At 46.6% G+C, this 12,718-nt stretch overlaps 1 protein-coding gene across 1 annotated transcript in view; it reads left to right on the forward strand.

Moving 5' to 3' along the window:
- The first annotated feature begins 1,134 nt into the window (after positions 1-1,134).
- The window catches only part of LOC139375794 (guanine nucleotide-binding protein G(olf) subunit alpha), a 129,010-nt gene continuing 117,426 nt past the window's right edge, over positions 1,135-12,718 (forward strand). The window contains exon 1 of the mRNA XM_071117660.1: positions 1,135-1,831. Coding sequence (XP_070973761.1) covers positions 1,345-1,831 — 487 coding nt within the window. The 5' untranslated portion in view covers positions 1,135-1,344. The remainder of the gene's footprint in view (positions 1,832-12,718) is intronic.

Raw genomic sequence — 12,718 nt, forward strand, 5'->3', positions numbered from 1 at the left:
TGGACACAAACCCACCGTCGCTGGACCAGACAGGACTGGCAAAAAAGTGCTCTTCACTGACGAGTCGTGGTTTTGTCTCACCAAGGGTGATGGTCGGATTTGCGTTTATCGTTGAAGGAATGAGCATTACACCGAGGCCTGTACTCTGGAGCGGGATTGATTTGGAGGTGGAGGGTCCATCATGGTCTGGGGCGGTGTTTCACAGCGTCATCGGACTGAGCTTGTTGTCATTGCAGGCAATCTCAACGCTGTACATTACAGGGAAGACATCCTTCTCCCTCATGTGGTACCCTTCCTGCAGGCTCATCCTGACATGACCCTCCAGTATGACAATGCCACTAGCCATACTGCTTGTTCTGTGCGTGATTTCCTGCAAGACAGGAATGTCAGTGTTCTGCCATGGCCAGCGAAGAGCCCGGATCTCAATCCCATTGAGTACATCTGGGACCCATTGGATTGGAGGGTGAGGGCTAGGGCCATTCCCCCCAGAAATGTCCAGGAACTTGCAGGTGCTTTGGTGGAAGAGTGGGGTAACATCTCACAGCAAATACTGACAAATCTGGTGCAGTCCATGAGGAGGAGATGCACTGCAGTACTTAATGCAGCTGGTGGCCACACCAGATACTGACTGTTACTTTTGATTTTGACCCCCCCTTTGTTCAGGGACACATTATTCCATTTCTGTTAGTCACATGTCTGTGGAACTTGTTCAGTTTATGTCTCAGTTATATTTACACATGTTAAATTTGCTGAAAATAAACGCAGTTTACAAATGAGAGGATGTTTATTTTTTTTGCTGAGGTTAGAAGCACAATCATTTCGCGATGACATCTTGCGAACCATGTGTATGTGACCAATAACATTTGATAACTACTGGGCATGCAGACACTAGTGTGTTCTTTTTACGTATGAAATTAAAATCCATGACCAGCATTCTTTCTCGAAATGGCCTTACTGTAGTGAATGTGACGTTCCTGTGTCTTTCCCCTAAAAAAAGCGCCCAGTAGATTTGGTGCAATTGCACAGCGGATGGCTGACTTTTTCCGAGTGCTTTATGCTTTTGGTTTACTTACGGTAAGGTGGACCCGCAGTGTCCAGTATGGTATCAGGTGATCCACTAACTACGGAGCGTAGGCTGACTGGTGAAAAATGCAAAATGACATGTAGCAAATGTTGGAGCGTAATTCATTCACCTTTTCGGATCAAATATTGAATTGAATCACATCATTGGAGCTCCAATGTAACGATCTCGTGCTAGACCTGGTACGTGAAGGTGGATTTTTTTTGTACATTTAAATTGATGAAATACCACATTTGCAGAGGAAAAATATTGGCCACACCAACATGGGGCTGTGCTACAGTTTGCGTCCCCGGCTCTTCGGGGACCTGAGCGGGTCTATTTCAAACGCTACCTCGGACTCGGATCAGCCGCCAGACCCAGCTGTACCTTGCCGAGCCGGGGGGACTCGTCAAGAGGACACAGGGGGTTATGGCGAGACCTCGTCGCTCCGAGACGGTAGCAGCCAAGTACGCCATGGGGACACAGTCAAGCTCCCGCCCAGGGAGCCCCGCGGTAGAGACAACACGGGCACCGATGTAGTGCTCATACAGAACGGAGGCGGAGTAGGCAAGGGAACGGGCAAGGACCGCAGTCGACGAATACAGCTGCTGCAGAAAACAACCAGCACCCAAAAACAGAAAAACTGGGACAAACTGCTGGTGGAGGAGAAGGAGGCCGAGAGGGAGGCGAAGAAAATCAGCAAGAACATTGACAGGGCGTTAAAGGAGCTCAAACGGGAGTACAAACAGACACATCGGCTGCTATTACTGGGTAGGTTGGCACATTATTTGAAGATTATTTAACCATCTCCATTTTGTCGTGAACTGCGGCATTTCAGGTCGCTAGAGAGGTCAGTGCTGCGTGTGCTTATACCACTCCCGTTTTCCACGTTAAATGGTATTCCCGGCAGTCGTCATTTGACTGAACTGAAGATGGACGTTGAATATCATAGCCTACTTCATCCTCTACGTCTGCCCAGTTTTACCCTTGTCCTGTCTATATCTTTCACGTCGCGTTCACTTACTAGTTGGAACTAGGAAACTCTAAAATGTTCGATTTTTCTAACTGATTGTAGTGTTATACACGTGCTGCGTTCAATCATTTGGCAAGTCGCAAATGTCTTAGTTCTGACTAGCACGTGAACGCGACATCTTATTTGATTGCAGTTACAGTAACACTAATGATGATCAGGTTGTTATTGTAACGCATCTTAGTTTCATAACACACACACACACACACACACACTAGCATACATATGAAGTGTACAATATGGATGCTACAGTTGGCTGACCAGTGGCTAAAGCCCAACACTTTAAATGTAGAAGATGTACACAGTTTTTTTTACATTTTTTAATTGGCTTTTATTCACATGAAGTTTAAAATGATTCCTTCCTCTAGTCCTAGCCATCTGCACCCATATACATATCATCAATAGAATGGGTCTCTCCATTCAAGTCAATAATGGCATAATGGTTGGACTGGCAGCCATTGTAAATGTACCCCTGAGTTTACCAGTCAAATTGCCAGAGTAACACAAGCCTTTTCTATAGATTCTATCTCCATGTCTGCACCACCCATTGCCTTTACACAGCGTGGCCTTCTCTATGTCAATGTGTTACCCAGTGTGTCAGTGCTGTGGGAAAAGTGGCTTCATCGGATCATAGAATAGTGGGATTCTTTCAAAGTAAATCTAAACAGTTTGCTGACAAGTGGTTTAAATCCATATAGGGGTTTATATTGCCTCATTCAAACAATTCCATTTTTTTGGTTTCTCTCAACCATCCACCACACTATCCTACTCTTTATTCATAGGGGCATTCATCCACACTACCCTAGTCTTTATACATAGGGGCATTCATCCACACTACCCTAGTCTTTATACATAGGGGCATTCATCCACACTACCCTAGTCTTTATACATAGGGGCCAACCATCCACACTACCCTAGTCTTTATACATAGGGGCCAACCATCCACACTACCCTAGTCTTTATACATAGGGGCCAACCATCCACACTACCCTAGTCTTTATACATAGGGGCCAACCATCCACACTACCCTAGTCTTTATACATAGGGGTAAACCATCCACACTACCCTAGTCTTTATACATAGGGGCCAACCATCCACACTACCCTAGTCTTTATACATAGGGGCCAACCATCCACACTACCCTAGTCTTTATACATAGGGGCCAACCATCCACACTACCCTAGTCTTTATACATAGGGGCCAACCATCCACACTACCCTACTCTTTATACATAGTAGCCAACCATCCACACTACCCTAGTCTTTATACATAGGGGCCATCCATCTTACACTACCCTAGTCTTTATACATAGGGGCCAACCACACTACCCTAGTCTTTATACATAGGGGCCAACCATCCACACTACCCTAGTCTTTATACATAAGGGTCAACCATCCACACTACCCTAGTCTTTATACATAGGGGTCAACCATCCACACTACCCTAGTCTTTATACATAGGGGTCAACCATCCACACTACCCTAGTCTTTATACATAGGGGTCAACCATCCACACTACCCTAGTCTTTATACATAAGGGTCAACCATCCACACTACCCTAGTCTTTATACATAGGGGCCAACCATCCACACTACCCTAGTCTTTATACATAGGGGCCAACCATCCACACTACCCTAGTCTTTATACATAGGGGCCAACCATCCACACTACCCTAGTCTTTATACATGGGGGCCAACCACCTACACTACCCTAGTCTTTATACATAGGGGCCAACTATCCACACTACCCTAGTCTTTATACATAGGGGCCAACTATCCACACTACCCTAGTCTTTATACAGTGGGGCAAAAAAGTATTTCGTCAGCCACCAATTGTGCAAGTTCTCCCACTTAAAAAGATGAGAGAGGCCTGTAATTTTCATCATAGGTACACTTCAACTATGACAGACAAAATGAAAAAAATGAAAAATCCAGAAGATCACATTGTAGGATTTTTAATGAATTTATTTGCAAATGATGGTGGAAAATAAGTATTTGGTCACCTACAAACACGCAAGATTTCTGGCTCTCACAGACCTGTAACTTCTTTAAGAGGCTCCTCTGTCCTCCACTTGTTACCTGTATTAATGACACCTGTTTGAACTTGTTATCAGTATAAAAGACACCTGTCCACAACCTCAAACAGTCACACTCCAAACTCCACTATGGCCAAGACCAAAGAGCTGTCAAAGGACACCAGAAACAAAATTGTAGACCTGCACCAGGCTGGGAAGACTGAATCTGCAATTGGTAAGCAGCTTGGTTTGAAGAAATCAACTGTGGGAGCAATTATTAGGAAATGGAAGACATACAAGACCACTGATAATCTCCCTCGATCTGGGGCTCCACGCAAGATCTCACCCCGTGGGGTCAAAATGATCACAAGAACGGTGAGTAAAAATCCCAGAACCACACGGGGGGGACCTAGTGAATGACCTGCAGAGAGCTGGGACCAAAGTAACAAAGCCTACCATCAGTAACACACTACGCCGCCAGGGACTCAAATCCTGCAGTGCCAGACGTGTCCCCCTGCTTAAGCCAGTACATGTCCAGGCCAAAACATCATGCTTTGGGGCTGTTTTTCTGTAAAGGGACCAGGACCGTGTGAAGGAAAGAATGAATGGGGCCATGTATCATGAGATTTTGAGTGAAAACCTCCTTCCATCAGCAAGGGCATTGAAGAGGAAACGTGACTGGGTCTTTCAGCATGACAATGATCCCAAACACACCCCCCCGGGCAACGAAGGAGTGGCCCTCGTAAGAAGCATTTCAAGGTCCTGGAGTGGCTTAGGCAGTCTCCAGATCTCAACCCCATAGAAAATCTTTGGAGGGAGTTGAAAGTCCGTGTTGCCCAGCAACAGCCCCAAAACATCACTGCTCTAGAGGAGATCTGCATGGAGGAATGGGCCAAAATACCAGCAACAGTGTTTGAAAACCTTGTGAAGACTTACAGAAAACGTTTGACCTCAGTCATTGCCAACAAAGGGTATACAACAAAGTATTGAGAAACTTTTGTTATTGACCAAATACTTATTTTCCACCATAATTTGCAAATAAATTCATTAAAAATCCTACAATGTGATTTTTCTGGGGTTTTTTTTCTTCTCATTTTGTCTGTCATAGTTGAAGTGTACCTATGATGAATTACAGGCCTCTCTCATCTTTTTAAGTGGGAGAACTTGCACAATTGGTGGCTGACTAAATACTTTTTTGCCAATCATCCACCCTAGTCTTTATACATAGGGGCCAACCATCTACCCTAGTCTTTATACATAGGGGCCAACCATCCACCCTAGTCTTTATACATAGGGGCCTTTTATATGTCCATACAGTATTTTACTCAGTGTCAGTGGTGTGGGAAAGATGGCTTCATCAGGACCTTATAAATCACTGGGTGTCCACCTTATTCCTCTTTCTCTCTCTCTCTCTCTGAAACGGCTGAACTGTTCAGATGGGGGGGGGGGTTGGACTGTAACTGTTCAGATGGGGGGGGGGGGTTGGACTGTAACTGTTCAGATGGGGGGGTTGGACTGTAACTGTTCAGATGGGGGGGGGGGGGGGGGGGGGGGGTTGGACTGTAACTGTTCAGATGGGGGGGGGGGGGGCTGTGGTTTTCATTACTAGAGGGCCAAAGTTTCCACTCAGAGAAGCCAGTGGCTTTTATCAAAGACATCAACATGAAGTCGTAGAATACAAGATTTAACTGGAGACGTCTTCTTGAGTGTCTTTTCAGCTCACTAGCAGAACCCTGTTTTACTCAGTACACTGGTAATCTATGTGGAGAACCCTGTTTTACTCAACCCTGGTAATCTATGTGGAGAACCCTGTTTTACTCACAACACTGGTAATCTGTGGAGAACCCTGTTCTACTCAACACTGGTAATCTATGTGGAGAACCTTGTTCTACTCAACACTGGTAATCTATGTAGAGAACCCTGTTTTACTCACTACACTGGTAATCTATGTGGAGAACCCTGTTCTACTCAACACTGGTAATCTGTGGAGAACCCTGTTTTACTCAACACTGGTAATCTGTGGAGAACCCTGTTCTACTCAACCCTGGTAATCTGTGGAGAACCCTGTTTTACTCAACACTGGTAATCTGTGGAGAACCCTGTTTTACTCAACACTGGTAATCTGTGGAGAACCCTGTTCTACTCAACACTGGTAATCTATGTGGAGAACCCTGTTTTACTCACTACACTGGTAATCTATGTGGAGAACCCTGTTTTACTCACTACACTGGTAATCTATGTGGAGAACCCTGTTTTACTCACTACACTGGTAATCTATGTGGAGGCAAATAGGAAGGATCACAGGCTATTCATTACAGTACTAAAGCATGGGACAACACTCTTTTTAAGGGGGTTGTTAAGGGTTTATAACTAGTTGATCGACTTATTAACGAATAAGTTATTTATTGCCCAATCAGTTTTAACATAGTAGTGGAGGACTATGTCTCTATGTTAATAAAAATGGCCAAACTGATCGTAGACCAGCACTCCTACTCTGAGATGCTTGATACGTATGGCTCTAAACTACATTTAAGCAGAGAGCCCAGTTGAGTTCCTCTCCTTGATAGGCTCCAGGCCCTCCATTAGGCTTGGTCGCTGGTATTCCGTATATACTGTAATCCGGGGTATTTGGGAATAGCCACGGGATGGTTTTTCTATACCATTTGAAACTATTTTATTTTTGAATCAAGAAATTATTTGTAGAATTGATACTTTTTTAAAAGTAAATACCTACAGTCAACTTGTGCAGTACGTTAGGAGATGAAGCAGAATCCGTTCTTCATTTCACCTCTTACTTTTCATAATGTATCATAGTTCCCCAGGACAGTGGTTCCTGTCATGTGTTTGTTTGTAAATTGCACGACGGGAGGAAGTGGGAACAGGGGAGTCCAGCTGTGTGTTGACAGGGGTGGTGTTTAAATTGAAAGTCAGTGTTATTTTGCTTCAATAGAGTGATCAGGAACGTACAACTATAGTTTTCCTTCACAGAAAACACATTAGTGCAACACATTCAACATAAAAAAGATTAATTTTCATCAGATAGCAGAAGTGCGATGCTATTTGGCTGGCAGCCACACAAGTAAATACAATGAAAAAGCAAGGTCTTTTTTTGCAAAATTATGTATGGCCGTCATATTTCTAATGTCTATCATGGAAAGAATGTAGCCAGCTACATTTCCTAATGTTTTGCTTAAAGTTAATCTTGCATTTTACGCCCAGAAAAGTAGAGAGAAAAGCAGGCCGGCTACACCCAGAAAAGTAGAGAGAAACGCAGGCTGGCTTCACCCAGAAAAGTAGAGAGAAACGCAGGCTGGCTTCACCCAGAAAAGTAGAGAGAAAAGCAGGCTAGCTACACCCAGAAAAGTAGAGAGAAAAGCAGGCTAGCTACACCCAGAAAAGTAGAGAGAAAAGCAGGCTGGCTACACCCAGAAAAGTAGAGAGAAAAGCAGGCTGGCTACACCCAGAAAAGTAGAGAGAAAAGCAGGCTGGCTACACCCAGAAAAGTAGAGAAAAAAGCAGGCTGGCTACACCCAGAAAAGTAGAGAGAAAAGCAGGCTGGCAACGCCCAGAAAAGTAGAGAGAAATAGTAGGCTGGCTACACCCAGAAAAATAGACTGGCCACACCCAGTAAAGTAGAGAGAAAAGCAGGCTGGCTACGCCCAGAAAAGTAGAGAAAAGCAGTCTGGCTATGCCCAAAAAATTAGAGAAAAGCAGGCTGGCTACACCCAGAACAGTAGAGAGAAAAGCAGGCTGGCTACGCCCAGAACAGTAGAGAAAAGTCAGAGACGTCTGCTGATAGAACGCCAGTCGGAGAGACGGCTGCTGATAGAAAGCCAGTCGGAGAGACGGCTGCTGATAGAAAGCCAGTCGGAGAGACGGCTGCTGATAGAAAGCCAGTCGGAGAGACGGCTGCTGATAGAAAGCCAGTCGGAGAGACGGCTGCTGATAGAAAGCCAGTCGGAGAGACGGCTGCTGATAGAAAGCCAGTCGGAGAGACGGCTGCTGATAGAAAGCCAGTCGGAGAGACGGCTGCTGATAGAAAGCCAGTCGGAGAGACGGCTGCTGATAGAAAGCCAGTCGGAGAGACGGCTGCTGATAGAACGCCAGTCGGAGAGACGGCTGCTGATAGAACGCCAGTCGGAGAGACGGCTGCTGATAGAACGCCAGTCGGAGAGACGGCTGCTGATAGAACGCCAGTCGGAGAGACGGCTGCTGATAGAACGCCAGTCGGAGAGACGGCTGCTGATAGAACGCCAGTCGGAGAGACGGCTGCTGATAGAACGCCAGTCGGAGAGACGGCTGCTGATAGAACGCCAGTCGGAGAGACGGCTGCTGATAGAACGCCAGTCGGAGAGACGGCTGCTGATAGAACGCCAGTCGGAGAGACGGCTGCTGATAGAACGCCAGTCGGAGAGACGGCTGCTGATAGAAAGCCAGTCGGAGAGACGGCTGCTGATAGAAAGCCAGTCGGAGAGACGGCTGCTGATAGAAAGCCAGTCGGAGAGACGGCTGCTGATAGAAAGCCAGTCGGAGAGACGGCTGCTGATAGAAAGCCAGTCGGAGAGACGGCTGCTGATAGAAAGCCAGTCGGAGAGACGGCTGCTGATAGAAAGCCAGTCGGAGAGACGGCTGCTGATAGAAAGCCAGTCGGAGAGACGGCTGCTGATAGAAAGCCAGTCGGAGAGACGGCTGCTGATAGAAAGCCAGTCGGAGAGACGGCTGCTGATAGAACGCCAGTCGGAGAGACGGCTGCTGATAGAACGCCAGTCGGAGAGACGGCTGCTGATAGAACGCCAGTCGGAGAGACGGCTGCTGATAGAACGCCAGTCGGAGAGACGGCTGCTGATAGAACGCCAGTCATAGAGACGGCTGCTGATAGAATGGCCATTCGTGAATTCTCATCTGAGTTTAGAAGTGCAACAGAGACTCAAAAGAGACTCAAAACCCGAGCAGAAATGACAAGAAGCATGTTAGATCTGTGACATTTATTTTGAATTTGATCTTTTTTTCTGCATGAAAAATGGAGAACTGTGTTTAACTTGCTAGTTTTCTCAGTAGGTGGCTAAATTAATAAGGAATCAGGGCATCAAATAAATTTGCTTTCTGTCGTGTTTGAGAAGTCAAAGCCTTTTGGATGAGTTACGGAAAATATTCAGACCCCTTGCGTTGTCTTGGCTGTGTGCTTAGGCTTGTTGTCCTGTTGGGAGGTGAACCTTCTCCCCAGTCTGAGGTCCTGAGCGCTGGAGCAGGTTTTAATCAAGGATCTCTCTGTACTTTGTTCCGTTCATCTTTCCCTTGATCCTGATTAGTCTCCCAGTCCCTGCAGCTGAAAAACATCTCCACAGCATGATGCTGCCACCACCATGCTTCACTGTAGAGACGGTGCCAGGTTCCTCCAGGCGTGACGCTTGGCATTCAGGCCAAGAGTTCAATCTTGATTTCATCAGACCAGAGAATCTTGTTTCTCATGGTCTAAGAGTCCTTTAGGTGCCTTTTGGCAAACTCCAAGCGGGCTGTCATGTGCCTTTTTTACTGAGGAGTGGCTTCCGTCTGGCCACTCTACCATAAAGGTGGAGTGCTGCAGAGATGGTTGTCCTTCTGGAAAGTTCTCCCATCTCCACAGAGGAACTCTGGAGCTCTTTCAGGGTGACCATCGGGTTCTTGGTCACTTCCCTGACCAAGGCCGTTCTCCCCCGATTGGTCAGTTTGGCCGGCTGACCAGTTCTAGGAAGAGTCTTGGTGGTTCCAAGGCTCTCTCTCTGGTGGGTCTGTCTGCAGAGGGAGAGGCGCTCCTCTTGGGCCTCTGGGTCGTGAGAGGAACAGCCAACATGGGCTTCTTTAACTTCTCAGGAACAGGAGGCTTGCTCTGTGGATAGGAGCACAGTCAAACAACACACTAACCCTATGTCTCAAATCCCACCTTATTCCCCATACTGTAGTACACTACTTTTGCCCCAAAGGTTGCTGGATCGAATCCCCGAACTGACAAGGTAAAAGTCTTTCGTTCTGCCCCTGAACAAGGCAGTTAAGAATTACGGAGGCCACTGTGTTCTTGGGGACCTTCAATGCCGCAGAAATGTTTTTGTACCCTTCCCCAGATCTGTCTCGACACAATCCTATCTCGGCGCTCAACAGACAACTCCTTCAACCTCATGGCTTGGTTTTTGCCCTGACATGCACTGTCAACTGTGGGACCTTATATAATCATGTCCAATCAATCCAAATCATGTCCAATCAATTGAATTTACCACAGGTGGACTCCAATCAAGTTGTAGAATCATCTCAAGGATGCTCAATGGATTTTTTTTTTTGGGGGGGGGGGGAGTTTTGGTGCATTATTTAGTTGAAAGACAATTTGGAAGTATGACAAATTGAGCTAATTGATTGCACCCAAATTGTCCATTTCAATTTTATAGGATTCATATAATATTAAAAAATATATATATAGTACCCAATGTCCGATTTGGACCAAACCTCCTAACAAACAAGGATTCAGATGTGAGAAATCCAAATTAATGGTCAAAAGCCACCCACGGACCCCTCAAACCCCACACCAAGCCTACCCCAACAACCAGTTTATAGTAACAGCAGGAACGCCACCATCTAGTGGTCAGAACCTGGAACCCCCAAACCCCACACCAAGCCTACCCCAACGACCAGTTTATAGTAACAGCAGGAACACCACCATCTAGTGGTCAGAACCTGGTAATTTCAGGAACACACCATCTAGTGGTCAGAACCTGGTAATATCAGGAACACACCATCTAGTGGTCAGAACCTGGTAATATCAAGAACAGCACCATCTAGTGGCCAGGGGTGGTGGTATAGACTGATACTGTATATTGGTTGGTGGTGTGGACTGATACTGTATACTGGTTGTTGGGGTGGTGGTGGGGACTGATACTGCTTACTGGTTGTTGGGGTGGTGATGTGGACTGATACTGCTTACTGGTTGTTGGGGTGGTGATGTGGACTGATACTGTATACTGGTTGGTAGGGTGGACTGATACTGTATACTGGTTGGTAGGGTGGACTGATATTGTATACTGGTTGGTAGGGTGGACTGATATTGTATACTGGTTGGTGGTGTGGACTGATACTGTATACTGGTTGGTGGGGTGGACTGATACTGTATACTGGTTGGTGGGGTGGTGTTGTGGACTGATACTGTATACTGGTTGGTGGGGTGGTGGTGTGGACTGATACTGTATACTGGTTGGTGGGGTGGTGGTGTGGACTGATACTGTATACTGGTTGTTGGGGTGGACTGATACTGTATACTGGTTGGTGGGGTGGTGGTGTGGACTGATACTGTATACTGGTTGTTGGGGTGGTGGTGTGGACTGATACTGTATACTGGTTGGTGGGGTGGACTGATACTGTATACTGGTTGGTGGGGTGGACTGATACTGTATACTGGTTGGTGGGTTGGACTGATACTGTATACTGGTTGGTGGGGTGGACTGATACTGTATACTGGTTGGTGGGGTGGACTGATTCTGTATACTGGTTGGTGGGGTGGACTGATTCTGTATACTGGTTGGTGGTTTGGACTGATTCTGTATACTGGTTGGTGGGGTGGACTGATACTGTATACTGGTTGTTGGGATGGACTGATACTGTATACTGGTTGGTGGGGTGGACTGATACTGTATACTGGTTGGTGGGGTGGACTGATACTGTATACTGGTTGGCGGGGTGGACTGATACTGTATACTGGTTGGTGGGGTGGACTGATAATGTATACTGGTTGGTGGGGTGGGCTGATACTGTATACTGGTTGGTGGGGTGGTGGTGTGGACTGATACTGTATACTGGTTGGTGGGGTGGACTGATACTGTATACTGGTTGGTGGGGTGGACTGATACTGTATACTGGTTGGTGGGGTGGACTGATACTGTATACTGGTTGGTGGGGTGGACTGATACTGTATACTGGTTGGTGGGGTGAACTGATACTGTATACTGGTTGGTGGGGTGGACTGATACTGTATACTGGTTGTTGGGATGGACTGATACTGTATACTGGTTGGTGGGGTGGTGGTGTGGACTGATACTGTATACTGGTTGGTGGGGTGGACTGATACTGTATACTGGTTGGTGGGGTGGACTGATACTGTATACTGGTTGGTGGGGTGAACTGATACTGTATACTGGTTGGTGGGGTGGACTGATACTGTATACTGGTTGGTGGGGTGGACTGATACTGTATACTGGTTGGTGGGGTGAACTGATACTGGTTGGTGGGGTGAACTGATACTGTATACTGGTTGGTGGGGTGGACTGATACTGTATACTGGTTGGTGGGGTGGACTGATACTGTATACTGGTTGGTGGGGTGGACTGATACTGTATACTGGTTGGTGGGGTGGACTGATACTGTATACTGGTTGGTGGGGTGGACTGATACTGTATACTGGTTGGTGGGGTGGACTGATACTGTATACTGGTTGGTGGGGTGGACTGATACTGTATACTGGTTGGTGGGGTGGACTGATACTGTATACTGGTTGGTGGGGTGGACTGATTCTGTATACTGGTTGGTGGGGTGGACTGATTCTGTATACTGGTTGGTGGTTTGGACTGATTCTGTATACTGGTTGGTGGGGTGGACTG

This window comes from Oncorhynchus clarkii, chromosome 20 (assembly GCF_045791955.1).
Source record: "Oncorhynchus clarkii lewisi isolate Uvic-CL-2024 chromosome 20, UVic_Ocla_1.0, whole genome shotgun sequence".
Lineage (NCBI taxonomy): Eukaryota > Metazoa > Chordata > Actinopteri > Salmoniformes > Salmonidae > Oncorhynchus > Oncorhynchus clarkii.